The 26477-nt window shown below is 40.0% G+C and overlaps 1 protein-coding gene across 1 annotated transcript in view; it reads right to left on the reverse strand.

Moving 5' to 3' along the window:
- Positions 1-26477, reverse strand: part of LOC140187141 (protein shisa-6-like) — a 559403-nt gene that overhangs the window by 88526 nt on the left and 444400 nt on the right. Inside the window, exon 5 of the mRNA XM_072242125.1 lies at positions 4954-5079. Within this exon, the coding sequence (XP_072098226.1) occupies positions 4954-5079 (126 nt within the window). The remainder of the gene's footprint in view (positions 1-4953; positions 5080-26477) is intronic.

Raw genomic sequence — 26477 nt, forward strand, 5'->3', positions numbered from 1 at the left:
GGAGATTCTGAAGTCAGCTGGAAGAAGGTTCTATGGTCTGATGAAACCAAAATTGGGTTTTTTGGCCATCAGACTAAATACTATGTTTGGCATAAGCCAAACACTGCACATCATCAAAAACAGACCATCCCAACTGTGAAGCATGGTGATGCATCATGCTCTGGGGATGATTCACTGCAGCAGGCCCTGGAAGGCTTGTGAAGGTAGAGGGTAAAATGAATGCGGCAAAATACAGGGAAATCCTGGATGAAAACTTGATGCAGTCTACAAGAGAACTGCGACTCGTGAAAAGATTTATTTTCCAGCACGACAATGACCCCAGCATAAAGTCAAATCTACACAAGAATGGTTTAAAAACAAAGTTCATGTCGTGGAATGGTTAAGACAGAGTCCAGACTTCAATCCAATTGAGAATTTGTGGCTGGACTCAAAGGGCTATTGCCTGATCCCCATGCAATCTGACCCTGCTTGAGGACTTTTGTAAAGATGAATGAAGAAAAATTGCAGTGTCCAGAGGTGCAAAGCTGATAGAGACCTATCCACACAGACTCGAGGCTGTAATTGCTGAGCAAGGTGCATTTGCTAAATACTGACTTGAAGGGGGTGAATACTTACGCGATCAATCATTTTGTGTTTTATATTTGTGATTAATGTAGGTCACTTTGTAGAGATCAGTTTTCACTTTGACAAGAAATAGTCTTTTACTGTTGATCAGTGTAAAAAAAGCCACATTAAATCCATTGTGATTCAATGTTGTAAAACAATAAAGCATGAAAACTTCCAAGGGGGAGTGGGGTGAATCCCTTTCATAGGCACTGTATACAGCACAGAAACAGGACGTTTGGACCAATTCATCCATGCCAGCCAAGTTGCCTAACTGAATTCATCCAACTTTCCTGCATTTGGCCCAGTTCTCTCTGAACCTTTCCTAAACCTTTGATTGGTAAATGCAGAAGAGGCGTAGTGGTAAAAGAAACTCTGCCCATGATTGAATAGCAGAGCAGACTTAATGGACTGAATGGCCCACTTCTGCCTCTATGTCTTATGGGCTATCCATGTACCTGTCTAAGTGCCTTTTAAATGTTGTCATGTTGCTTCTTGGAGATCTGAAAATGAAGTCCAGCTTCTGTTCCCCTGAGCAGTGAAATGAAAGGTTATGAGGCTTCCTTATTTCCTCTGACAGGGTCCATGCACCTCTGCTGACTGTAGCCCCGGTTCATTCAGAACTACCATCAAAACCACAACTAAAAATCCCATGGCAATGCGGCAATGCACATTACCCAAACATGTGCAGACAGGTTTTAGTCATCTCCTGATTCCTCAGGGATTCTTGAAAGTTCAGTGCAACACCCAGGATAAGTGACATATGCCTCAGTATAAATTAGCACAGGTATTTTGAACATAGTGGTATAAACACAAGTCCCTCTGAGTGCCTCATATCACTTATAAAACAGAAAAAATATTATTTTCAATCGTAGGTCTCCCTCTCAGTGTTGCATGACAGATTATATAATTCTGTAAACACAAGAGATTCTGCAGATGCTGGAAATGTAGGGCAACATACACACAATACTGAAGGAACAACAAGTCAGACAGGATCTCTGGAGAGGACTGAATCCTGATGGAGGATCTCCGCCCAAAACAATGACTGTTTATTCCTTCCATAGATACTGTCCGACCTGCTAAATTCCTCCAGCTTTTTTTTGTGTGCTAATATAATTCCATGGTAACTCCGTGCACTATGACAAATGACTGTGCTTCTACGAATAACACAAAAACATTGAAGTTAATGCTCAAAAATACACCATCATATCACTCATTCTGTAGACCCAGAATACAGGACCCCTTTACATGTTGAATTATCTACATTTGACATTGAGGCTCAATCTTAATTTCTCCCAAATTTGAAACAAGAATACTACTGTATTTGAATGATGGAAGCTAGTTACAGGCAATTTTACAAAGTAAAACTACAAATTCATATTTAACAATTACCAGGGATGTTCTCAAACAGATTACATAACATATTAAACGCATACTGTTTGTTTTTAAGAATTTGCAAATTACTTCTTTGTAAGGGTGAAAAGTGGGATTGTTAAAATATGGAGATCCCAGTTGGTGGTAGTATTCTTTGGACATGTAAACAGTCCATCAAAATAACAGATTTTTCTCACTCAACTACCTTACCAATAGGAACTGAGAGCCCTTTCCCGACATGTGCATGCTGTTCAGTTCTCTGCAGGTAGTAAAAACGGAATAAAGTTTTCACATGAAAACATACCCACTTTATTACGTCATTCTGTCACTTTATTTTATGCAGTTGTGAAGATCTATCCATACAACACATCTGAAGATGTGCATATTACAGTTAGGCGCCCGAAGGTAAGGTTCAATAATAGTAAAAACTCACTGCAAAATTTTGCAGAGAGAGAAAGAATGTACTTACACCCAATAAGTCATCCACAATGTCTGCCAGCTTGAGCAAAATTCCACCCCAGATATATATTGCCCTCCTTTTCCTTTCAGGGCTGGGTCCAGAACTGTTCACGATATACATTAACAATTTGGAAGAAGGAATCAAGCATAGTTTATCTAAGATAGATGATGGCACTAAATGGAAGGGAAAAGCAAATTATGTAGTGGATGCGGAGCCTCCACAGGGATCTGTAGATAGGTTGTGAGTGGGCAAAGGTCTGGCAGGTGGAGTACTAATTTGGTAAATGTGGGGTCAAGCACCTTGGAAGGAAAAAAATATAAGATCAGATTATTAGTTAAATGGTGAAAGATTGTAACATGCTGTTGTGCAGAGGGGCTTGTGTGTGTTTGTACTTGAATCGTAAAAGGCTGGTTTGCAGGTGCAACAGGTTATCGAGAAAGCAAATGGCCTTCATAATGAGAAGGATTGAATTTAAGAGTAGGGGATTGTACTGAAACATTAGAGGGTACTGGTAAGGCTGCATCTGGAGTACAGCATGCTGTTCTAGTCTCCTTACTTGAGGAAAGATATACTGGTTTTGGAGGTGGTTCAGGTGGTTATGTTTTGCAACTCAAAACATAAAATGAATTGGAAGAAAAACAAGGGAGTCAAGAGATGCGAGACTTAGTTCAATTTCTGTTTTAAGTAAAGTGCACACAATCATGTGTTGTTGTGATGACGTATGCCATTTATGTGCTTTTACAGATAACCCGCATGCATTATGTAACAACAAAAACACACTTAATCAATCAATATATTTACAACATTACTGAAATCTTAAATACACAACACAGGTTGACGCTGAAATGAGAGGTGTTAGCATACGAGCAGAGATCGAGTCCCCTGGGACTATACATGCTGGAGTTCAGAAGAATAAGAGGGAATCTTACAGAAACATATATAATCATGAAAGGGATAAATAAGATGAAGGCAGGAAAGCTGTTTCCACTGGGGAGTGAGGATAAAATGAGGGGACATGATCTCAAATTCAGGGGAATAGATTTAGGATAGAGATGGAGAGAAACTACTTTTTCCAGTGAGTAATGCATCTGTAGAATTCTCCACTCAGGGAAGCAACAGAGGCTACCTCATTAAATATACTTAAGACATAGTTAAATAGTTTTTGCACAGCAGGTGAATTAAGTGTTATAGGGAAAAGACAGGTAGACGGACCTGTTTCCAGGCCATATCAGCCATAATCTTATTGAGTGGCAGGTCAAGCTTGATGGCTAGATGGCCTATTCCTGTTTCTATTTCATATGCTCTACGTTCTTATCATTTCAACAAGATTGCTCACTTCATGACTCCATTCCCATCTACCAGTCGCATAGCACTGTCCTTTAATCGCTTCCCGTCCTACCATCCAGGGACCAAAACTATCCAGGTGAAAAATTCATTTGTACTTCTTCCAATCTAGTGCACTCCAGTCATTGTTCACAATGCGGCCTTCTCTACGTTGCAGAAAGGCAACGTAGATGGGGTGATCATTTTGCGGGACACCTGAGTGCGGTGTACAGGAGTGACCCTGAGTTTCTGGTCACATCATTTCAGTTTTCCATTCCAGATCCACTCTGACCTTTTTAATCTGTGACCTCATGCAATGTTATGACAAGGCCTAATGAAAGCCAGAAGAAAGCATTTCATCTTCTGTCGGCATGTGTTCCAGCCTTCCTGAATCGACAATCAATTTTCCAATTTAACTCATTCTTTCGTTTTACCTGAATCAGAACTGGCCACTTCTGCCTGTCATAATTTACTCTGTTTTTTTCTTTATTATTATTATTATTGTTTGGCTTGTTGGAAATGTCTCTCAATCTTACTATTAACCACACAACACACAAACAAGGAAACATAATGTTCTTCACAGCTACTCTAAATCCTCCCCCCAACCCATTTGAGATATTCTTTCCCTCCCCACCACACCTTCTCTATTACTGAAAATTCATTGATTTTGCTCTTTTTCTTGGTTTTGATGAAGGGTACAGAATTTCTTTCCATCAATATTGTCTACCCTTCTGAATATTTCTGGCATTTTCTATTTTTACTTCATACTTACAGTCAAATAAATCTGATTTTGGCAGATCTGTAAGATTTCTCCTTTTGGTTTTAACCTGTAGAATGATTATATAAGAACATTTAAATGCATTTGCCTGAATTGTTTTGTTATCTATTTCAATTGTGGGGTCAACCAATTTACTTTTATGTTAAAATAGCAGAGGGAAGAAATGTTGTCGAACAGTTAAATATGCCTAATCTGTTATCATCCAGTGCATACAGAAGATTCATTTGAAAGTGAGCCTTAGACTTCTGTAGTTTAATTTATTTTATGGAATTGTTTAGATGTGTTAATGACAGCAGAGATGTTGAGCCTGTATATTGCTAAAGCAAAAAGAAGTCATTAGCACCCTGAACATTTCTATTGAAGGGGTGGGGTGAGGAAGGAAGGTCAGGTATGGAAGTTGAGAAATTTAACATACCAAGGGATCCAAGTTCTCTGTATCTTTGGGGAAACCTCTCAACGTTTTTGGCTTCCCAGTCCAGATATGCAATTTTTTCCTTATGGCTTGCTGGTTTGGAATATTGGAAAGGATCTCGGAAACAGTCTAGAAAAAAGGAAAAGGATTGGAGTCAATTCTGCCCGTCAAGAAAGACTGGCACATATCAACAGAAAATGGAGTCTGTGTTAGGATCAAACCTTCGGTTTGAAAATACGCTATTTTCTTTCCCTTCACAAATACAGGTGCAAGATAATTTGATGTGTCACTGATAGCTGGAGCAGCTTTAAATGAGTAACAACTTGATGATTTTCTTTTTGCTTTTACAGGATTACCATGCAGCTGATTTATGCTTCCTTTGGGAACACTTGCCGGTTCCATCATTAATCAGCTCAAAGCCAGATCACATAGCTGTTGCCCTACTTTGAGATTTGTTGCACATTTATAATTTAAAGAAGCATGTTACGATTTATATGTGCCCAGGGCATTATGTTGTATTTGCATATTTTAGTGGTTTCCATATGCAAATTATCACAAAAATCTCATAATTGAGCTAACATTCTATATGTGCTAACATTTTTCATTCTGTAAATAATGGTGACCTTCCTGTTATTGCTGAACATGCTTACTTCTCAGCATTGGAGACGTGCTCATTTTTTGCCTTCAAATGCCATAATGTATTTCCAGTTCTGATATGGAGTTGTGTCCTCTGCTACCATGGTGACTGCAATTTTTTTCATCTGAGAATAGTCAGGATTATTTAAGACCACAACTCTAAGAGTAGCCAGGGAATGACCATGAACAAAGTCAGCAGTGATGACAGAAGACTAGATTAGATTTTGAAGTCAACTTTGCCAAGTTTTCAAGTACAGAATAGGCTTTTCAAAAAAAAATGTTGGATATAGAAGTTCAGCTGTGATATTATTGAATAGTGGAGGAGGCCAAGGGTGCCAATTGGTTGACTTCTGCTATTTCTTACTTTGTCTGTCCAATACCAACTTTCTGGGGTTGCTTGAAGTACCCTTTTATAAATGTAGTCATATTTAAGTTATAGATGTGCAAGTCCCAAATAATGATTGAAGTTGTGGAGTAACTACCTGAAACTTCTGCTACTTTGATCACTGTGAAGCAGTACAAAGCATACCTGAAGAAATTCTTAAAGGGGAAGGTGACTTTTAGTATAAAATCAGCAAACTGTTACTTTGCTGTGGAAAGATTATCAATTTGGAATTTTTATTCAGAATATATTCTGAATTTTATTCAGTATATATACACATACACACACATACGTATATACATATACCACCGATCTTCAGTAGTTACGTTCTCTAGATTTGTGGGGTACCAAGCAATAGTTTAATTTACAATCTACTTATGATGTAAATGTCATGGGGAGTCAAAGTCAAAGTCATTATGATCTCTTCTGTCTATGGCACGTTACTAAATAATATGCTGCTTACACACAGCATAGTGATTGTCATCTCACCCCTGTTGACATCAATGGATCTGGGGTTGAGAGGGTGTAAAGCTTCAAGTTACTCAAGTTACACATTACCGAGGATCTCACTTGGTCTGTACCTACTAGCTGTGTGATGAAGAAAGCACAACAGCACCATTTTATTTCAGACGGTTGAAAAAGTTCAGCGTGAGTCCCCAAATCCTAAGGACTTTCTACAGGGGCACAATTGAGAGCATCCTTACTGGCTGTATCACTGCCTAGTATGGGAACTGTACTTCCCTCAATCACAGGGCTTTGCAGAGAGTGGTGCGGACAGCCCAGCGCATCTGTGGATGTGAACTTCCCACTATTCAGGACATCTACAGTGACAGGTGCGTAAAAAGGACTAGAAGGATCATTGGGGACTCGAATCACCCCAACCACAAACTGTTCCAGCTGCTACCATCCAGGAAATGGCACCGCAGCATTAAACCCTGTACCAACAGACTCCCGGACAGCTTCTTCCTTCAGGTCATCAAACTGATTAATTCACACTGACACAGTTGTACTTCTAAGCTATATTGACTGTTCTGTTGTATATCTTACTGTACATACTACTTATTACAAGTTACTATAATTTGCATATTGCACATTTGGATAGAGATGCAACGTAAAGATTTTTACTCCTCACGTATGTGAAGGATGTAGGAAATAAAATCAATTTAATTCAACAAACGGTAACTGATATCTCCTTCGTCAAAGGACTCCCCTCCCACTATTAAGTAATAAAAACATTTTTATTGCTGCTTGTGAGAAATTCCGTGGTTTGGCTGATGAAGAGTTTCAAATGGTTTTGCCATTTTCATATTGTCCTCCCCTTTTCGGACTCAACAATTTACAGAGTGTCTCTGCATGTGCTTGCTAACCAAGGTGATGTGTGCTGCTGCCACAGTCCAAACCGCCAGCAAGCATTTAATGACTGAAGTCCACGCCTATAATGACACAAAGGTAAAAATGTTAGAAAGTTTGCCACTTGTCATGGCTTCACAGCGAGACTACATTACATATACTCAGTGGCCACTTTATTAGTACTTTCTGTACCCACTAAGTGTGAGCTCATGGTCTTCTGCTGCTGTAGTCCATCTACTGTCGTAACTACTGTTGTTACAGTCACCTTCCTATAAGCTTGAACCACTCTGGCCATTCTCCTCTGACCTCTTATTAACAAAACATTTTCACCCACAGAACGGCCCCTCACTGGATGTTTTCTTTTTCTTTTCATGCTATTTTCTAAACCCTTGAGACTGTAGTGCATGAAAATCCCAGGAGATCAGCAGTTTCTGAAATACTCAAACCATCCTGCCTGGCACCAAAATATCATTCAACTGTCAAAGTCACTTAGCTCACATTTCTTCCCCATTCTGATGTTTGGTCTGAATATCAGCTGAACCTCTTGACCATGTCTGCATGCTTTTATGCGTTGAGTTGCTACCACATGATTGGCTGATTAGATATTTGCATTAATAAGCAGGTGTACCAAATAAAGTGGCCACTGAGTGCATGCTGAATGTGCAAATATGCTTATGCTGAAGTTGGAAAAAATTACGGCAAGGTGTAAGAGAATGATGGCTCTGCCACTCAACTTGAAACGAGCTGTTGTTTCTGCCCTTCTGTGTTCTATTTACATCACATTTGGGTGGCTTTTGGCAAGGTTGCCATAGCAAGCTCAAGTTTAAGCCTGTTCTTCTGTCGCCTTCTGGGGCAAGCAGAATATAGACTTGAATCTAGTCTTCCAAGAAGATAGTGGCACGTTTGTTCACAGTGGTTTCTCCTGGTCCGGACAAGGGTGTAATTTTTTGTACGTTGATATTTTTTGCGATCGTAAGATACTGCTGGATATTGAGAACATCAAGTGCTGCATGTCTGTCTGCTGGTGGTCTGCTCAATGGCGGTGAGGCCAGGCTTGTTGCATATCGCGCTGCCGCCTGCTATAGCCACCCAAGGAGAAAGGTGTTGGAAGTGTTGCTCAGTCCAGAAAATAGTGCAAGTGATTGTCCTGGGGCATTTTTCTTGTGATTGCAAGACCCTGTTGAACATGGATAGTGTAGAATACTGCAAGTCCGGCTCACTGGTTGATTGGTGACACTGACAGCTGAGAAGCTGCGTGACCTCGGTTGTTGCACGGACCAGGCCCTCACACAATAGGGTTGCCTGTAGCAGCCACCTGGGGGAGGAGACACCAGAGGTAATTTGAGAGAGGAAAGGCACTGTGGCTGCACTGTAAGTCCGTGTTGGGTTGTGGGTTGGGCCCTCCCATCAATGGTGCTGTCCAGTGTTCGCTCTATCGAAAACAAGCTGGATTGCCTGCAGCTGCGCGAGCGTGTGAGGAGGACTGCTGTGTGCTTGTTCTTTCAGAAACGTGGCTCCAGGACAATCAATCTACAAGCCATGACGCTCAGGGACGTGGGCAATACTCTACTTGTGACTGTATGTTTTTTTCTGTGGAGAGCATCCTGACAGGCTGCATCGCTGTCTGGTGTGGGGAGGGGGAGGTGTTACTGCACAGGATCAGTAAAAGTTACAGAAAGTTGTAAAATTAGTCAGCTCCATCTTGGGGACTAGCCTCCATAGTACCCAGGACATCTTCAAGGAACAGTGTCTCAGAAAGGCAGCATCCATTATTAAAGTTCCCCACCACCCAGAGCATGCTCTCTTCTCATTGTTACCATCAGGAAGGAGGTACCGAAGCCTGAAAGCACACATTGAGTGATTCAGGAACAGCTTCTTCCTCTTTGCCATCCAATTCCTAAATGGACATTGAACCCATGAATATTACCTCACTTTTATCATTTCTGTTTTTGCACTATTTTTAATTGAACTATTTAATACGTATATACTTACTGTAATTGATTTACTTGTTTATTTTTCCCCTAAATAATCATGTATTGCATCGTACTGCCTCTGCTAAGTTAACAAATTTCACGATATATGCCGGTGATATTAAACCTGATTCAGATTCTGTCGTAACTATATGTGCAGGGCACCTTGGCCCTGGAGTAATGCTGTTTGGTCGGACTGTATTCCTATGTATGGTTGAATGCCAATTAAACTCGAATTTGAGTCATAGAATCATAGACTATTAAACCATGGAAGCAGACCCTTCTTTCCAACTCATCCATGCTGACCAAAATGCCCATAAAAGATCGTATATATCCAAATATTCATGTTCCTTTGACCAGCCATCATATATCACATGGCATCACCGTTCACTCTCAGGATGCATGGGGTGGAACTTACTGGAAGATATCAGCAGTTCCTCCTGAAATGCAAGTCCACGGAAAAAAAACCTCCTGGACATACACTGAGGAACCTGCATAGTGAACCTAATTAGATTAGACCATCAACAGCAGTTGCAAAAGAAAAGTTTAAGCTAAGTTACATTTCTTTGAAATATGTTTGTTTCAATTATTTAACTATTCTAAAGAGTTTTATGTCATTAAATGATTTCACATTTCATTTATTATATTTTCACTATGCACTCATTGACCTCCTTATTAGGTACACCAGTACATCTGCTTGTTAATGCAAATATCTAATCATCCAATCATGTAACAGCAACTCAATCCAAAAAAGCACGCAGACATGGTCATGAGGTCCAGTTGTTGCTCAGATCAAACATCAATATGGGGAAGAAGTTAGATCTGTGACTTGAAGCATGGAATGATTGTTGGTGCCAGAAGGCATAGAGGGAGGGAGAATTTACAAGAAGCAAGTGGGGGCAATTGGCACATTTTTGCATGCCACAATCCCTGAAAGAAATTGGATTTTGCATTATTATGTATGGCAAGACCCAATAAAAAGAAATTAGGTTTAAATGAAGTGGCCATTCTGTGGTGGTAGAGTGAAAAGTTGAGGTTTTGGCTCACTGAGTGGAAAGTGAGAAAACAGTGGGATTTGGAGCGGCTGGAAAAATGGCAGATGTAATTTCATGCAGACAAGTGTGAGGTGTTGCACTTTGAGACGGCAAACCAGGGTATGTCTTACATAGTGAGTAGTGGGGCACTGATGAGTGCCATAGAAGAGGGATCTGGGAATATATATCCCTCTTCTATCCTTGAAGGTGTTGTCACAAATAGACAGGGACTTAAAGAAAGCATTAGGCACACTGGCATTCATGAATCAATCTATTGAGTACAGGAGGGTGGATGTTATGTTTAAGTTGTAAGACATTAGTGAGGCCTAATTTGGAGCACTGTGTACAACATCAGTTATTGACCGGCTGGAAAGATGTAAATAATGTTGAAAGATCATAGAGAAAATTTACAAGGATATTGCTGGATTTGAGGAGCTGAGTTATAGATTAGGACTTTATTCCTTGGAATGTAGAGGGGGGACTTGATAGAGATATACAAAATTATGAGGGATAAAGATATTGTACATGCAAGCAGATTTTTCCACTGAGGTTGGGTGAGACTACAACTAGAGATCCTGAGTTAAGAGTGAGAGGTCAAATGTTTGAGGTGAACATGAGGGGGAACCTCTTCACTCAAAGTGTGGTGAGAGTGTGGAATGAGCAGCGAGCACAAATTTTGGATGTGGGCTTGATTTTAATATTTAAGAGAAATTTGGATAGGTACATGGATGGGAGGGGTATGGAGGGTTATGGTCTGGGTGCAGGTCGATGGGACTATGCACAGACTAGAAGGGCTGAAGGGTCTGTTTCTGTATTGTTTTGTTCTTTCATTCTAAGGGGTAGTTTTTGTATCTCAGAAACCACTGATACCTTAGCAAATTTCAGGTACAATATTGTCTAGTGTTTACAGAGGTGCAAAAACCAAAAAAAAAAATTCAGTAAGCAGCATTTCAGTGCATGAAAATATCCTGTTAATGAGCGAGGTCAGAGTGGAATGGTCTGGTGGCGTCAAGCTGACAGGACAGTAACAGCAACAGTGATATGCAGAAGAGCATCTCTGAATACACATCAAATCTTGAAGTGGGTGAGCTGCAGCTTCAGAAGAGGATGAACACACGCTTAGTGGCTACTTTATTAGGTACAAGAGGTACTTAATAAAGTCGTCATTGAGTGCATTTTTTATCTTTCTAATTGTTTTATTTGATGAATTTGGGATCTTTGAGTACTAAGATTCAAAGGGATTTATAATCATTGACAGCTCACACAGCTGGGGCAAGGTTTTGCCTGCAGTAAATTTACTTTTAGCCCTAACCATTTAATATCAGGATTGACAAGATCCTGTGGGTGGGGAGGGAATTGAGTTAGCTTGTAGCTGACGGTAAGTCCTGGCCTCAGCCACACTTTGTTTTCCGGTTGTTTCACTCCTGGGCACCTTGGTCTATAAAGTGCAAATTAAGTAGAAAGACATTGCACTTTACTTCAATGCACCATTATTTTCCTTTAAACGGCCACAATATGATAAGTCTGAGCTGCTGCTGTTTTGGAATTCAGGTGTGTGAATATATTCTTCCAGTCCAATTAAGCAGCTGTGTTGCTGAAACAGTAATCCATACAAAGAGGTTGAAAGAATCATTATATGAGCTGATCCTTTGTTTTATTCAGTTACACTGAATGGGCATCAGTAACGAGGCTTGCCTTTTCTGTAATTGTTTTGAAAAGTCAATGGAATGCTGTTTTCCTAAATAGCATTTTAATCTTGTTTCATTTTCCGCTGATGCCCCATAGCCCACTGTTTCCAGCATTTTGTGTTTTTATTTCAGATTACCCGTGATCAGTAGACTTTTGTTTAATTAGATGGCTATCTCAGTGGTCGGATGGTCGGATGAGAAGCAAGCACATTATTATAGTTGTGGAATTAGACTTGAGCCATAGAAGGCAAGGACAGCAGGATTAGGAAAGTCATTTGTTGTCATATCAGTGAGCAGTGTGTTGAATGCATGGGAAATTGGATTACACTGTTCTTTACTCTTTTTACATTCTGTTTTATCCTCTGTTTAAAATTCTATACTGCATTGTCTTGGGAAGGAGAATGAAATTGAATTTTGTATACTATTCAAGGCACAACAGCCTTGCTTCAAGGTATAGTACCCACACACCGTGTTGCTATCTGCATAAAATTCAGACTTTGCTGTTTGAAATCACAGATCCCTTTCTTAGACCTTCCACTGGCATAGGTGTTATCTCTCCAACAAAAAATAAATTCTTATAGGCAGATAGAATGTGAACTTTGATATTGGCATTCTCACATACTGAATCCACAGTTTGCAACAAGAAAGAACAGGGATTTATTTTATTCTATGAATTATTAAATGAAGAGCTGCTGTTTGTGACACTCCTCTATCCTTCTTTATTTCAACAAGGAGATGGAGCTGCAATGACTTGAAACAGAGTTGCACCAAGATTTTTTTGTATTGAATGTGTGGTTAAAAAAAATGAGGAAGTTGGTTCTATTTACTCTGATTTTTTAACCTCTTCCTCAACCATATTCCAATTGTACAGATTTAAATCATTTGGAATACTAATATTTTCATTCACAGTATTTTTATCAAAATTATTTAATTTTGGTTTAAATAGATTTTAAGAATAAAAGTTTGGGTGCCTGATTCATATATTAATATGAATCCTTATTCCTTATTCATATATTTTATAAAACTTACTCTTTGACCAAGATTTTGATAGCCTTGATATCTTTAATAGCTTTGGCTAATAACGCTTGTTTGGAAAAACCTGGGTTGTCACATTACGTTAAAGGCACAACCTAAACGCGAAGTGCCATTTCTGTTCGGCCATGATTTAGTGCAATTTTAACTGTGTCCATTCAAAACTAGCATGATGTAGAATTCTCCTTTGCCAGTGCTTTTTTTTTCAAAGCATACATCATTTTCAGTGTTTAATTGTATGAAAAGGGTTTCCGAAATTTGCCCTCAATCTCATATGCTGAAAAGGTGACATAGCAGATAACGTGCTGATCCCTGATTCCAAAGTTTACTTTTACTGACTGCAACCGAAGCAACCTTCAGAAGTACAGGACAAGCTACAGCTACTCTATGGAATACCTGCTACCAAGAACCAATTCCTCCTTCAGCAACCCTTCTAAAGCTTACTGTGTTAACTCACAAAAAAGATTTAAATATCCCTGTATTGATCTTTTGAACACAAAGGGAAATTCTTAGTTTCATAATTCAAAACATTGAAAAATAGAATAGTTTCGGGAGCAGGCCATGCAGCCCTACTGCCTGCTCCGTCATTCAATATAATTGTGACTGAACATTCAATTCGGGTGCCCTGTTCTAGCCTAGCAACACACACAAAATGCTGGAGGAACTCAGCAGGCCAGGCAGCATCTATGGAAAACAGTACAGTTGACGCTTCGGGCCAAAACCTTTAGCAGGACTAGAGAAAAAAGGCTGGGGAGTAGATTTGAAAGGTGGAGGGAGGGGAAAGGGAAACAGTAGATGATAAATGAAACATCTGGCCTTCTTGCCATATCCTTTGAATCCTTTGGCATTAAGAAATACTGTATATCTAACACCTTCTTGATTATATTTAATGATGTGATGAAGAATTTCAGTTTCACCACCTTCTGGGGACATAATGTCTTATGATGTGGATCTCAGTAAAATGCATCATATAAAGGTTCAGGACTCTCCAACCATTTGGAATATTCTCCCTGTATGTAGTCTGCCCTGAGGTTAGAATGTTATAGCTTTCCATGAGATCCCATCCTTTGACACTCAGGGAAGAATGGCTCAATCAACCCAAACTCTCCTCATACACCAGCCCAGGAATGAGTCTTGTAAGTCATTGCTATGTTCCCCCTATAGGAGAACATTTTTCCTTGGATAAGGAGATGAAGACTCCATCTGAAGTTGCACTCAGGCTGTACCAAGCTGTAGATGGGCATTGTTGCTATTGTAATTAGATCCTCTTAAGATGGAAGCCAAATTGCCCATTGCATGCTGCTTAGACAAGGACACATCCTTTACCATTTCAGATATAATCTATTGCAGCATTTAGATAGTAATACTTTTCTGTTTTTAGAACTACAGTAGATAAAGTCACATTTATCCATGTTAAACTGCATCAGCTGTGCATTTGTACACTTTCCAAACTTGTCAAAATCATACTGCAGCCTCTCCATTCTTCTGAAAGCTCAAACTAAGCCCTTAGCTTTGTGTTGTCTGCAATCTTGGAGATGTTACATTTAATTATTTTCACCTAAAGGATAGATATAATTGGACTCACCACCTTGACAAAGACCAGTTTATTCCTAATTCTCAGCCCTTTCCAGCTCTACGTGCATTAATTTTACACAGTAATCTCTTATGTGGAACTTTATCTAAAGATTTCTGAAAGTCAAAATACACCATAACCATTGAATCTCCCTTGTCTATTCTAATAATTACATCCTCAAAAATCCCCAGTAGATTTGTTAAGCATGATTTCCCTATGCTGAATGTGTTCAGACCCATTAATAACTTCCAAGTATTTTATTATTGCATCGTGTGGACTTACATCTGTCACCTTCCAATCTGAGGGAACTTCTCCACATTAACGATATTTGGAAAGTGACAACTGATGCATCCAGTGCACATTCATTAGGACTCTGGGGTGTAGAATATCATACCCTCAGGATTTGTTGGCCTTTGATCCCATTAATTCCGTAGGTCTATTTCTTTAATGATATTAATTTCACTTAGTTCATCCCTCTCTTCAGACCATTGTTCCTCAACATGAATGTTCCTCTTTGTGAAGACTGACCAAAGTAAGTGCTTAATTGTTCTACCATTCCTTTGTCCTCAGCAATAATTGCTGCCATTTCTGACTATTGAGGACCTACATCAGTTTCATGTGTTTCACTTATACATGCATTCTTTATATTTGCTGTAAACTTACTCCTATAATATATTTTTCCCCTCTTAATCATTTATATGTCCTCCTTTGTTGAATTCAAACTTGTAATCCTCAGGCCTGCTGCTTTTACTTTGGACTTAATTTTATTAGTAAACTACGGTTGACCCCTTTAGCTTAACTTATTTGTGGACCAGATAGGAATGGATAATTTTAATTCACATGTACATTGTTAACCAATGCTGGTGGCCTTTCCACTTTCAATTCACTTAGTAAAGTTCGCAATCTACGAAAGGCAAGTTGCACTTCATCAATTTTAGTTCTGTTGAAGTGCGTGGCCATGAAATATTGTCTGTTTATTCCCTTCCACACATGCAACTTCATTAGTTGAGTTCCTCTAGCATTTTGTGTGGGTTACATTCCATACCCTTGCAGTTGTCTGTGTGTAGAGTCAACACCCTTGTGACTGACTCTATGCCTTCACTTTCCTGTCCGGTCATTTATCTAGAAAGAGCCACCCACAACAAGATTATCAAATATTCACTTCCCATAACACAATACCTAATCTAGGATAGTGTGTTCTCCAGGTACTTCCATAAGACTATGAAACATAAGAGCAGAGTTAGGCCACTTGGCCCATCGAGTCTGTTCTGCCATTCCATCTGGGCTGATTTATTACACCTCTCTACCCCATTCTCCTGCCTTTTCCCCATAAACATTGACGCCCTGACTAACCAAGAACCTAACCTCTGCTTTGAATATACTCCATGACTTGGCCTCCACAACAGTCCATGACAATGAATTCCACAGACTTAACTACCCCCTAGCTAAAGAAATTCCTTCTCATCTTTGTTCTAAATGTAAGTCCCTCTATTCTGAGATTGTATCCCCTGGTCCTAGACTCATCCACTATAGGAAACATCCTCTCCATAGCCACGTTGCCTCGGCCTTTAAATATTCAACAGGCTTCAATGAGATTTCCCCTCATTCTTCTAACCTCCAGTGAATGTAGGCCCAGAGCCATCAAGTGCTGCTCACACGTTATCCCTTTAATTCCTGGAATCATTCTCGTTAACCTCTTCTAGACCCTCTCCAATGCCAGCACATCTTTTTTTTTAGATAACTGGCCCAAAACTGCTCACAACACTCCATGCAGTCTGACCAATGCCTTATAAAGCTTCAACATCACATTCTTGCTCTGATATTCTACTCCTCTTAAAAGGAATGCTAATATTACATTTGCCTGCCTTACACTGACTCAACCTGCATGTTAACCTTTAGAAATGCTGCACAACAACTCTCAAGTCCCTTTGTATTTCTGATTTTTGAATGCTCTCTCCATTTAGAAAATATCCTAAGCCTTTATTTCTTCCACCAAAGTGAATGATCATACACTTCCCTACACTATATTCCATCTGACGCTTCTTTGCCCAGAGTCCCAAACTGTTCAAGTCTTTCTGCAGACTTCCTGCGTCCTCAACACCACTTGCTGGCTCCACTTACCTTTGTATCATCTGCAGACTTGGTCACAAAGCTATCAATTCTGTCATTCAAATTGCAGACGTATAATTTGAAAAGAAGTTGTCCCAACACCAACTCCTGTGGAATACCACTTGTTGCCGACAGCCAACCAGACTAGGCCCCCATTATTCCAAGAATTTGCTCTTGCCAATAGCCGATCTTCTATCCATGCTAATATCTTTCCATGGACTTGTAGTTTGTTGAGCAAACTCATGTGAGGCACTTTGTCAAAGGCCTTCTGATCATCCAAGTAAACAACATCCACTAACTCTCCTTTGTCTATCCTGCCTGTTATTTCCTCAAAGAATTCCAACAGATTTGTCAGGCAAGATGTCCCCTTAAGGAATCCATGCTGACTTTGGCTACCTTTATCATTCAGCTCCAAGTACCCTGAAACCTCAACCTTAATAATGGATTCCAACATCTTGACAACCACTGAAGTCAGGCTAACTGGCCTAAAATGTCCTTTCTTCTGCCTCCCCTCCTTCTGGATATTTGCAATTTTCCAGTCCTCCAGAATGATTCTGGAATTAGTGATTACTATTGCTTCTCATCTCTTCAATCTCTTCAGCTAACTCTTTCATAATCCTGGTGACTTATCTATCTTCAGTCCTTACAGATTCCCAAGCATCTCCTTCATAATAGCAACTACACTCACTTATGCCCCTGACACACTTGAATTTCTGTCATCCTGTTAGTGTCTTCCACAGTGAAGACTCACACGAAATACAAGTTCATCCGACAGTTCCTTATCCCCCGTCACTACCTCTCCAGGATCATTGTCCAGCAGTCCAGTATCCATTCTCACCTTTCTTTCACTCTATACACCTGAAATAAACTTTTTGGTTTCCTTTTGATATTTTCAATAAACTTACTCTATTATTTCATCTTTTCTCTCCTTATGGTTTTTCTTAGTTGCCTTCTGCTGGTTTTTAAAAGCTTCCAAATTCTCTAGCTTCCCACTAATTTTTGCAATATTATATGCACTTTCTTTGACTTCCCTTCTCAGTCATGGTTACCTCGGGAACAGGAGTTCCTAACCTGGGGTCCTTGGATTCCTTCCTTAATGGCATTGGTCCACAGCATAAAAGCAGTTGGCAACCCCTATTTTAGCATAATTCTTCTTCTCTGGAATACATATATCCTGTGCCTTCCAACTTGCCCCCAGAAACTTCAGCCATTGCTGTTGTGCTGTCATCCCTGATAGTGTCTCCTTCCAATCAACTTTGCCAGCTCCTCTCTTATGCCTCTGTAATTCTCTTTACTCCACTATAATACAGATAAATCTGACTTTATCTTCACCCCCTGAAACTGCAGGGTAATTCTATCATCTTATGATCACTGCCTCTCAAGGTTTCCTTTACCTAAGTTCCCTAACCAAATTCGGTTCATCACACAATCCCAATGGCATTTCTCCTAGTGGGCTCAACCAAAAGCTGCTCTAACAGACCATCCTCTAGGCATTCTGCAAATTCCCTGTTGGGATTCAGCACCGACCTGATATTCCCAATTTGCCTGCATATTGTAATCTCCCATGACTATTGTAACATTGTCCTTATTACATGCCACTTCTATTTCCTGTTGACATTTATATCCCATATCCTGGCTTCTGTCCAGGAGCTAGTATGTAACTCCCATCAGTGTCTTTTTACCCTTATAGTTTCTTAATTCTACCCACAAGGATTCTACATCTTCTGATTCTATGGCACTTTTTCTAAAAATTTGATTTCATTTTTTATCAAGAGCCACCCCATCCCACCTGCCTACCTGCCTGTCTTTTCAATACAAGCTGCATCCTTGGATGTTAAGCTCCCAGCTATGATCTTCTTTCAGCCAGTTCTCAGTGATACCCACAACGTCGTACTTGCCAATCTCTAACTGCACTGCAAGATCATCTACCTATTCTGTGTACAGCGTGCATTCATATATAACACCTTCAGTCCTGTATTCGTCATTCTTTTCAATATTACCCCATCTTACACTTCAGCTCATCCCACTGACTGCAATTTTGCCCTGTTATCTGCCTGTCCTTCTGGACAATCTCACCGCACCCTGTATCTTCAACTGCCCCATCCTCATCCTTATCACACTGGTTCCCATGCCCCTGCTGACTTAGGTTAAACCCTCCCCAGTATATTCTCAATGTACTGAAATTCCTCAATGTATTGATTTAAAAAGTCATAATGTATATATCCTAGGAAGTTGTCCTCTACAGTATTACTAGCCTGGTTTGACTAATCTGCATGTAGATTCAAGTCTCCATGATTACAGCTTCATCTTTCTTACATGCATCTTTACATTCCTGTTTAATTCCATCCCCTGCATCTTGGTTCCACCTGTAAAGATTCCACATTATGTTTTTTTTTGAGCCAATGTCTATCATTACCTTCTATTTTACAAACTATATGATGGCATTTTCTTTCCCCTTTGGCCTGTCATAGAACATAGTATAGTACTGCATAGTATAGGCCCTTTGGCCCACAATGTTCTGCCGACCCTCAAACTCTGCCTCCCATATAACCCCCCACCTTAAATTCCTCCACATACCTGTCTAGTAGGCTTTTAAATTTCACTAGTGTATCTGTTTCCACCACTGATTCAGTCAGTGCATTCCACGCCCCAACCACTCTCTGAGTAAAAAACCTTCCTCTAATATCCCCTTTGAACTTCCCACCCCTTATCTTAAAGCCATGTCCTCTTGTATTGAGCAGTGGTGTCCTGGGGAAGAGGCGCTGGCTGTCCACTCTATCTATTCTTCTTATTATCTTGTACACCTCTATCACGTCTCCTCTCATCCTCCTTCTCTCCAAAGAGTAAAGCCCGAGCTCCCTTAATCTCTGATCATAATCCATTCTCTCTAAACCAGGCAGCATCCTGGTAAATCTCCTCTGTACCCTTTCCAATGCTTCCACATCCTTCCTATAGTGAGGCGACCAGAACTGGATGCAGTGCTCCAAGCAACACACATCAAAGTTGCTGGTGAACGCAGCAGGCCAGGCAGCATCTCTAGGAAGAGGTACAGTCGACGTTTCGGGCCGAGACCCTTCGTCAGGACTAACTGAAAGAAGAGCTAGTAAGAGATTTGAATACTAGCTCTTCTTTCAGTTAGTCCTGACGAAGGGTCTCGGCCCGAAACGTCGACTGCACCTCTTGTACAGTTTGTCCTTCCAAAGTGTACCACCTCACACTTCTCCGGGTTGAACTCCATCTGCCACTTCTCAGCCCACTTCTGCATCCTATCAATGTCCTCTGCAACCTTCGACAATCCTGTACACTATCTACGATACCACCAACCTTTGTGTCGTCTGCAAACTTGCCAACCCACCCTTCTACCCCCACATCCAGGTCGTTAATAAAAATCACGAAAAGTAGAGGTCCCAGAACCGATCCTTGTGGGACACCACTAGTCACAACCCTCCAATCCGAATGTAACCCTTTGCTTTCTGCAGGCATGCCAATTCTGAACTCACCTGGCCAAACTTCCCTGGATCCCATGCCTTCTGACTTTCTGAGTAAGGCTACCGTGTGGAACCTTGTCAAATGCCTGACTAAAATCCATGTAGATCACGTCCACTGCACTATCCTCATCTATATGCCTGGTCACCTCCTCAAAGAACTCTATCAGGCTTGTTAGACACGATCTGCCCTTCACAAGGCCATGCTGACTGTCCCTGATCAGACCATGAGTCTCTAAGTGCCCACAGATCCTATCGCTAAGAATCTTTTCCAACAGATTTCCCACCACAGACATAAGGCTCACTGGTCTATAATTACCTGGACTATTCTTACTACCTTTTTTGAACAAGGGGACAACATTTGCCTCCATCCAATCCTCCGGTACCATACCTGTGGACAATGAGGACATAAAGGTCCTAGCCAAAGGCTCAGCAATCTCTTCCCTCAGCTCATGGAGCAGCCTGGGGAATATTCCGTCAGTCCCCGGGGTCTTATCCATCCTAATGTATTTTAACAACTTCAACACCCCCTCTCCCTTAATATCAACATGCTCCAGAACATCAATAGACCCATCTGATCCTTGCTTCCTAAACCTCATGTATACTGCCTTCTTACACCTGACTAGATTTTTCACCTCACTTGTCACCCATGGTTCCTCCATCCTAACATTTTTTATCTTCCTCACCGGGAGAAATTTATCCGTAACATCCTGCAAGAGATCCAAAACATCGTCCACATGTCCATAGTACATTTCCCTGCAAAAACGTCATCCTAATTCACACATGCAAGTTCTAGCCTTATAGCCTCATAATTTGCCCTTCCCCAATTGAAAATTTGCCTGTACTCTCTGATTCTATCCTTTTCCATGATAATACTAAAGGCCAGGGAGCGGAGGTCACTGTCCCCCAGATGCTCAACCACTGAGAGATGTGTGATCTGACCCAGTTTGTTACCTAATACCAGATCTAGTATGGCATTCCCCCTAGTCAGCCTGTCAACATACTATGACAGGAATCCGTCCTGGACACTTAACAAACTCTGCCCCGTCTAAACCCTTGGAACTAATCAGGTGCCAATCAATTCAGGGAAGTTAAAGTCACCCATGATAACACAGAACATAGAAAAGTACAGCACAGTACAGGCCCTTCAACCCACATTGTTGTGCCAACCCTTAAACCCTGCCTCCCATATAACCCCCCACCTTAAATTCCTCCATATACCTGCAAGAGATCCCTAAACATCAACCACATGTCCATATAACTCTGTTATTTTTGCACCTTTCCAAAATCTGCCTCCCAATCTTCCTTCATGAATACTGAATACTTGTGTATGTTTATATCCTACCCTTGGTCACTCTGCTCTGTAATAGCAATAAATTCAGAACTGTTTATACCGACTGCACCGTTAATTTATTCACCTTGCTCTGAATGCTCCATGTATTAAGTCACGATATCTTTGTGTGTCTTTTTATTAGTTTAAAACCTCATTTTGTTTATACTTTAGCCATATTTGCTTTTCACTCTGGTTTTCCCTACCTTCCATTTTTCCTCCTTCCTTTGCTGTCACTTATTTCTTACCCAATTTCCCCTTTTTCCTTATCCCTGCTCAATTTCCTAAGCCTCTACCATCCTTATTTAAACCCTCCTGTATAACCATTGTAAATATCTCAATATCGGAGTGTCAGGGCCAAAGGCAAGGGAAGAGATGATTCAGCTCACTGTTCCATGACGTTTACTCGGCTCTATGCTAAACTGAGCTTGTAGACTGAAACTTCAGTTCTGAATGCTATTTGCTTAGTTTATATTGTTTGCATAATTTGTTGTTTTTTTCCTCTCAGCAAATTGGGTGTTTGACAGTCTTTTTTTTAATGAGTTCTTTCGGGTTTTTCTGTTTTATGGCTGCTTGTAAGGAGACAAATCTCAAGATTGTATGATGTATACATAAATACTTCGATAATAAATGTACTTTGAGCTTAAATATCCCAAATGAGGTCATTGGTCTTTGTCCTGCCCTGGTATATGTGTTTATACTGGTGCCACCTTTCCCAGAGCCTGCCCCATTGTCTCAGAAGTCTGAATCTCCCCAGTACATCATCTCCACAGATGCATATTCATTCAAGATACCTTTCTATTTCTGATTTTGCTTGTGAATTGATTCAAATAAGAGGATATTTTGAAGTCTCTCAACCTGACTTTCCTTTGAGTATACACTTGCAGCAATAAAATTAATATGGAATCAGCACTATTCTCTCATATACAGTACACACTGATAACAGATATTGATAAAAGTATTTTGTGCATCATTCATGTTTGTCTTTATTACTATAATGATTTTTTTCCCTTGTCAATTTGTTGAGGTTGCATATTGTGACACCACGAATTCCTGGCAGAACAGAAATGATTGTGTCATTTCAAACTTTGCCACCACACCAGTGATTGATTTTTCTCATATAATTTATGTTTAAAACCTGCCATTCACTCTCTGGGGAATTATATATACAGTACTACTGGTTATTTTTCATCAATGAATTCAAAGACTCTATTAAATCAAAATAGTGATTTCTAATCCTGCCCTCAATTAATTACTGATATTGTAGTGTTGATATTCACAGTTGTTCTGTGTATAGCTTCCTCCCTGCTTCTTTAAAGGTTTGGTGTGATTCATTTTGTTCTAGTTTCTGTTCTGGCTTGACAGTTCTCAGATCAATTCCCACTCTGGAAACTTAGAACACAATAATAAGCATCAGTTATACTGGTTAGTTAACCGTAGCCAATATATTGGTGATGGAATAATGACTTCTAAACAAGAGCAATCTCCAAATGAAACAAAACAAGGATTAACCTGGCTGCTCTGTTAATATGGATGGATATTAAACATTCAACAGAACTCAGCAAACAATAAGGATATCTCCTGACATATTGGTGAAACTCACTCCTTCAATGAAATGTCATCAAACTGGATGAACTGGCCATTAATTGCATGCTATCTGTGTGATCTTGTGTACAAAACAACTGCAGACATACCCTACATGATAATAGTCACTGACTTCTAAAATAATTAATAGCAATTAAGGTTGAATCCTGCACCTCAGAATTCAGAAAAATGAGAAATGATTTGATTGACATGTGCAGATCGGGAGAGAGATTGATAAGATGTGCTAAAGAATAGTTCCCATTACCTCGAGAGCCAGGAACCTTGGAGCACGATAAAGGGCCAGTACATCTAAAACTGGGATGAGGAGAAATTCTTTAAGCAGAAGTTTAGTATTTTAGTATTCCTTTAGCATTTTCTTAAGTGGATTGTAAATACAAAATTGTCTATATTCGAGGGCAGTGTAAAAATATGTTCTGGACACTAAAGCATTCAGAATAAACAGATCTGAGGGATAGTTGTACTTGGGGCACAGTGTGAGTCATGATCTTACAAGCTGGCAAAGCAAACTTCAGAATCTGTATGGCCAATATCAGCTTCTGTTTCTTATTTTCTTAACACATGTGAATTGCATGAAGGTATTATAATAGAAAGGATAAAAGGAGGGAGGATAAAATGGCGGCACGACGCAGCGCACATGGCCGTTCTGAATGAATATCGATTATTTGTAACTAGGGGGCTGTGCACAATCTGGATTTGATGGAGACAGCTGTGAGAAGCGCAGAGGAACATCTGGAGTAACTTCTGAAATGCCTGCTTCGCTGCCGCTGCTACTGTGCGATTGAGGATCTCCGGAGACGAAGGCCCCAAATCCTCGGCTTTGCGTATCGCCTGTTGCCAGGGCTGGGGTCGAAGCACTCGGCAGAGATGGTGCTCGGTGCTCGGTGTCGAAGAGGTGGTCGGAGGCTCGGAGTTTTCGGGCGGACTTGGAGTCGGACTGTGGTCGGATGCTTCTAGGATGCTGCATCGGCAAGTTTGCGGTGCTGGGGTTTTACCATCTGTGTGAGATGATGGGACTTTCGAGAGACTTTGAGACTTTTACTGTGCCATGGTCTGCTCTTATCAAATTACGGTATTGCTTTGCACTGTTGCAACTATATGTTATAATTATGTGGTTTTTGTTAACTTTTAAGTCAGTTTGTCATGTGTTTTCGTGATATCATTCTGGAAAAACATTGTATCATTTCTTAATGCATGCATTACTAAATGACAATAAAAGGGGATTGTGTGTCCTCATAATCATAATCATAATTCGATGTCACAAACTCAAGTTATTCATTCCTCTAGAATCCCAACATTATTTTTAAATAGTAAAACTGCGGTGGGGGGAGGGGGGGTAATGTGATACTCTGGCCACAGTAGTATGTTTCAGTTCTAATTCTTCCCTGATTGTTATTGATAAGATTTTTAATTGTATGGATGGCCATACTGATTGAGAAATCAAAAGGGTTCGCAGAAAGGGGCATCAAACACATCATTTAGTTCATTGTACCCTGTCTCTGAAACTAATTTCACTGAAGTTAATGGAAATGAATTTTGGAGGGGAAATATGTCACACTGACACAATTACGTAATGTACTTAACAGGAATGGATTTGAGTTGTTTTCCTCTTTTTGTGTTCCTTTTTACAACCTATTTACAGCTGGAGTAAAAATTGTTGATACCAACATGATTCTTCTGTAAAATTATATTATTATTTATGAGACTATAGAAGCAGCAGAAGTCAGAAGGTATATAATTTAGCACATAGTATTTGCATTGAGTACTCTTGACTGCAATGTTTTCCTAATCCACACAATCTAACTCTGCCTTTCATTTAATTCAACAGTGATCTATTCACAAGAAGAAACTGCATACAGACAACAGAAACACTCAGGGAAAAAGATACTTAAAATGTCTAAGCAAAATAAAAGCCTCACAGATTCCAAACCTTTTGTTGAGAGAATGTTGTTAATTAAATGGAGAGGTAAGTCAGCACTCAAATTTCAGAAACGCTCACAAGTAGCATTCATAAAAATAACAAAATTTGGTAATATAGAGAAGAGGATAGTGTAGAGGTACTAAGACTGATTTGCATCTGTTTTTATTATAACTTGTGCGCCTTGTGCATGGGATCCAGATTCTAATTGGTTACGTGTAGGTGACAAAGGGTGTTCCATTAAATATATTAAAGAGGTCAATAAAGAAAAGACTACTGAGTGTGAATTAATTCCATACTGTTGAAGAAGTGGCAGACGTAATGGATAATTTCTTATTAGTTTGCTGGAAAATACTGTTATGCCAGTGCCTTAGTGGAAAGCATGTTTTATTCTCTGTCTCCACCCACCTACTCAGGAAGAGAATTAATGCCAAATCATGGGGATTTTGCATCAATGATGTGCACCAGACTTTGCTGGGAAAGGTAATGGAGGGTACTGTAAGAGATACTGTTAGTAAGTACTTAGAACACATTGGAATTATAGTATATAGCACCCAAAATGACTTCAAAAATCAAAGCAACACACATCAAAGTTGCTGGTGAATTCCTGTTGTTTGCGTCAAAAATCAAAGGGTAGGTTTAGCAAACCTGAGCAGTTTATTGAAAAAATAAATTAAAACTTGTGATTAAGCAATCATAGTAGGCATTTGACTTTCCAAAGGACTTTAGATAAAACGCCAGAGAGAGGTTTGCTTATGAATTCAAGATTCATAAGGGGAAGAAAAAGAATTTAAAAATTGGCCTGAGCAAAGGATGGCCTTAAATGGAATAACCCACCCAGTGGAATCTGACAAAGAATAAAATACTTCACATTCCCTTTGTTCATTGAAGTCATTAAGTATAGATATAAATTCCTTATGCAAAACGTTTCCAAGGGTACAGATAGAGGAAAGCAAAGTAGGGAAATTGAAGGTAAATGGAAATAATGAGAACATAGGGCTATAACCAAGGTATTTCTCTTATCCAGATAATTACACAGGCCCACATGTAGGATATAAGGTATAACTTATGCCTTTACAGAGATGGCATAAGTTTATGGTAAGGGATAAAATGTCTTGAGATTTAGAGGGGATTGATATGGTGCTAGTTATGAGAACTGTTTTGTCCTAAATGTTGTCAAGTTTCTTATTTGATTTTGAAATAAGGTTCGAAATGTGTCTCTTGTAAAAGGTAGTTGGGGTTTTTCAGCTGTGCACGGTGCAAAGGTTACAGTCTGCTGTGGCCTCAGCGCACCTAGCTGGATACTTTCTGCATGGTAAGTGGTAAGTGAATCAGTTTGGTCAGTCATCCATGTCTGTCCCAGGGTAACTGGTGACAATAATGCGATAAAGGAAGTGAAGGTCAAGGCTGAAGCTGGA

Source organism: Mobula birostris, chromosome 24 (genome assembly GCF_030028105.1).
Source record: "Mobula birostris isolate sMobBir1 chromosome 24, sMobBir1.hap1, whole genome shotgun sequence".
Lineage (NCBI taxonomy): Eukaryota > Metazoa > Chordata > Chondrichthyes > Myliobatiformes > Myliobatidae > Mobula > Mobula birostris.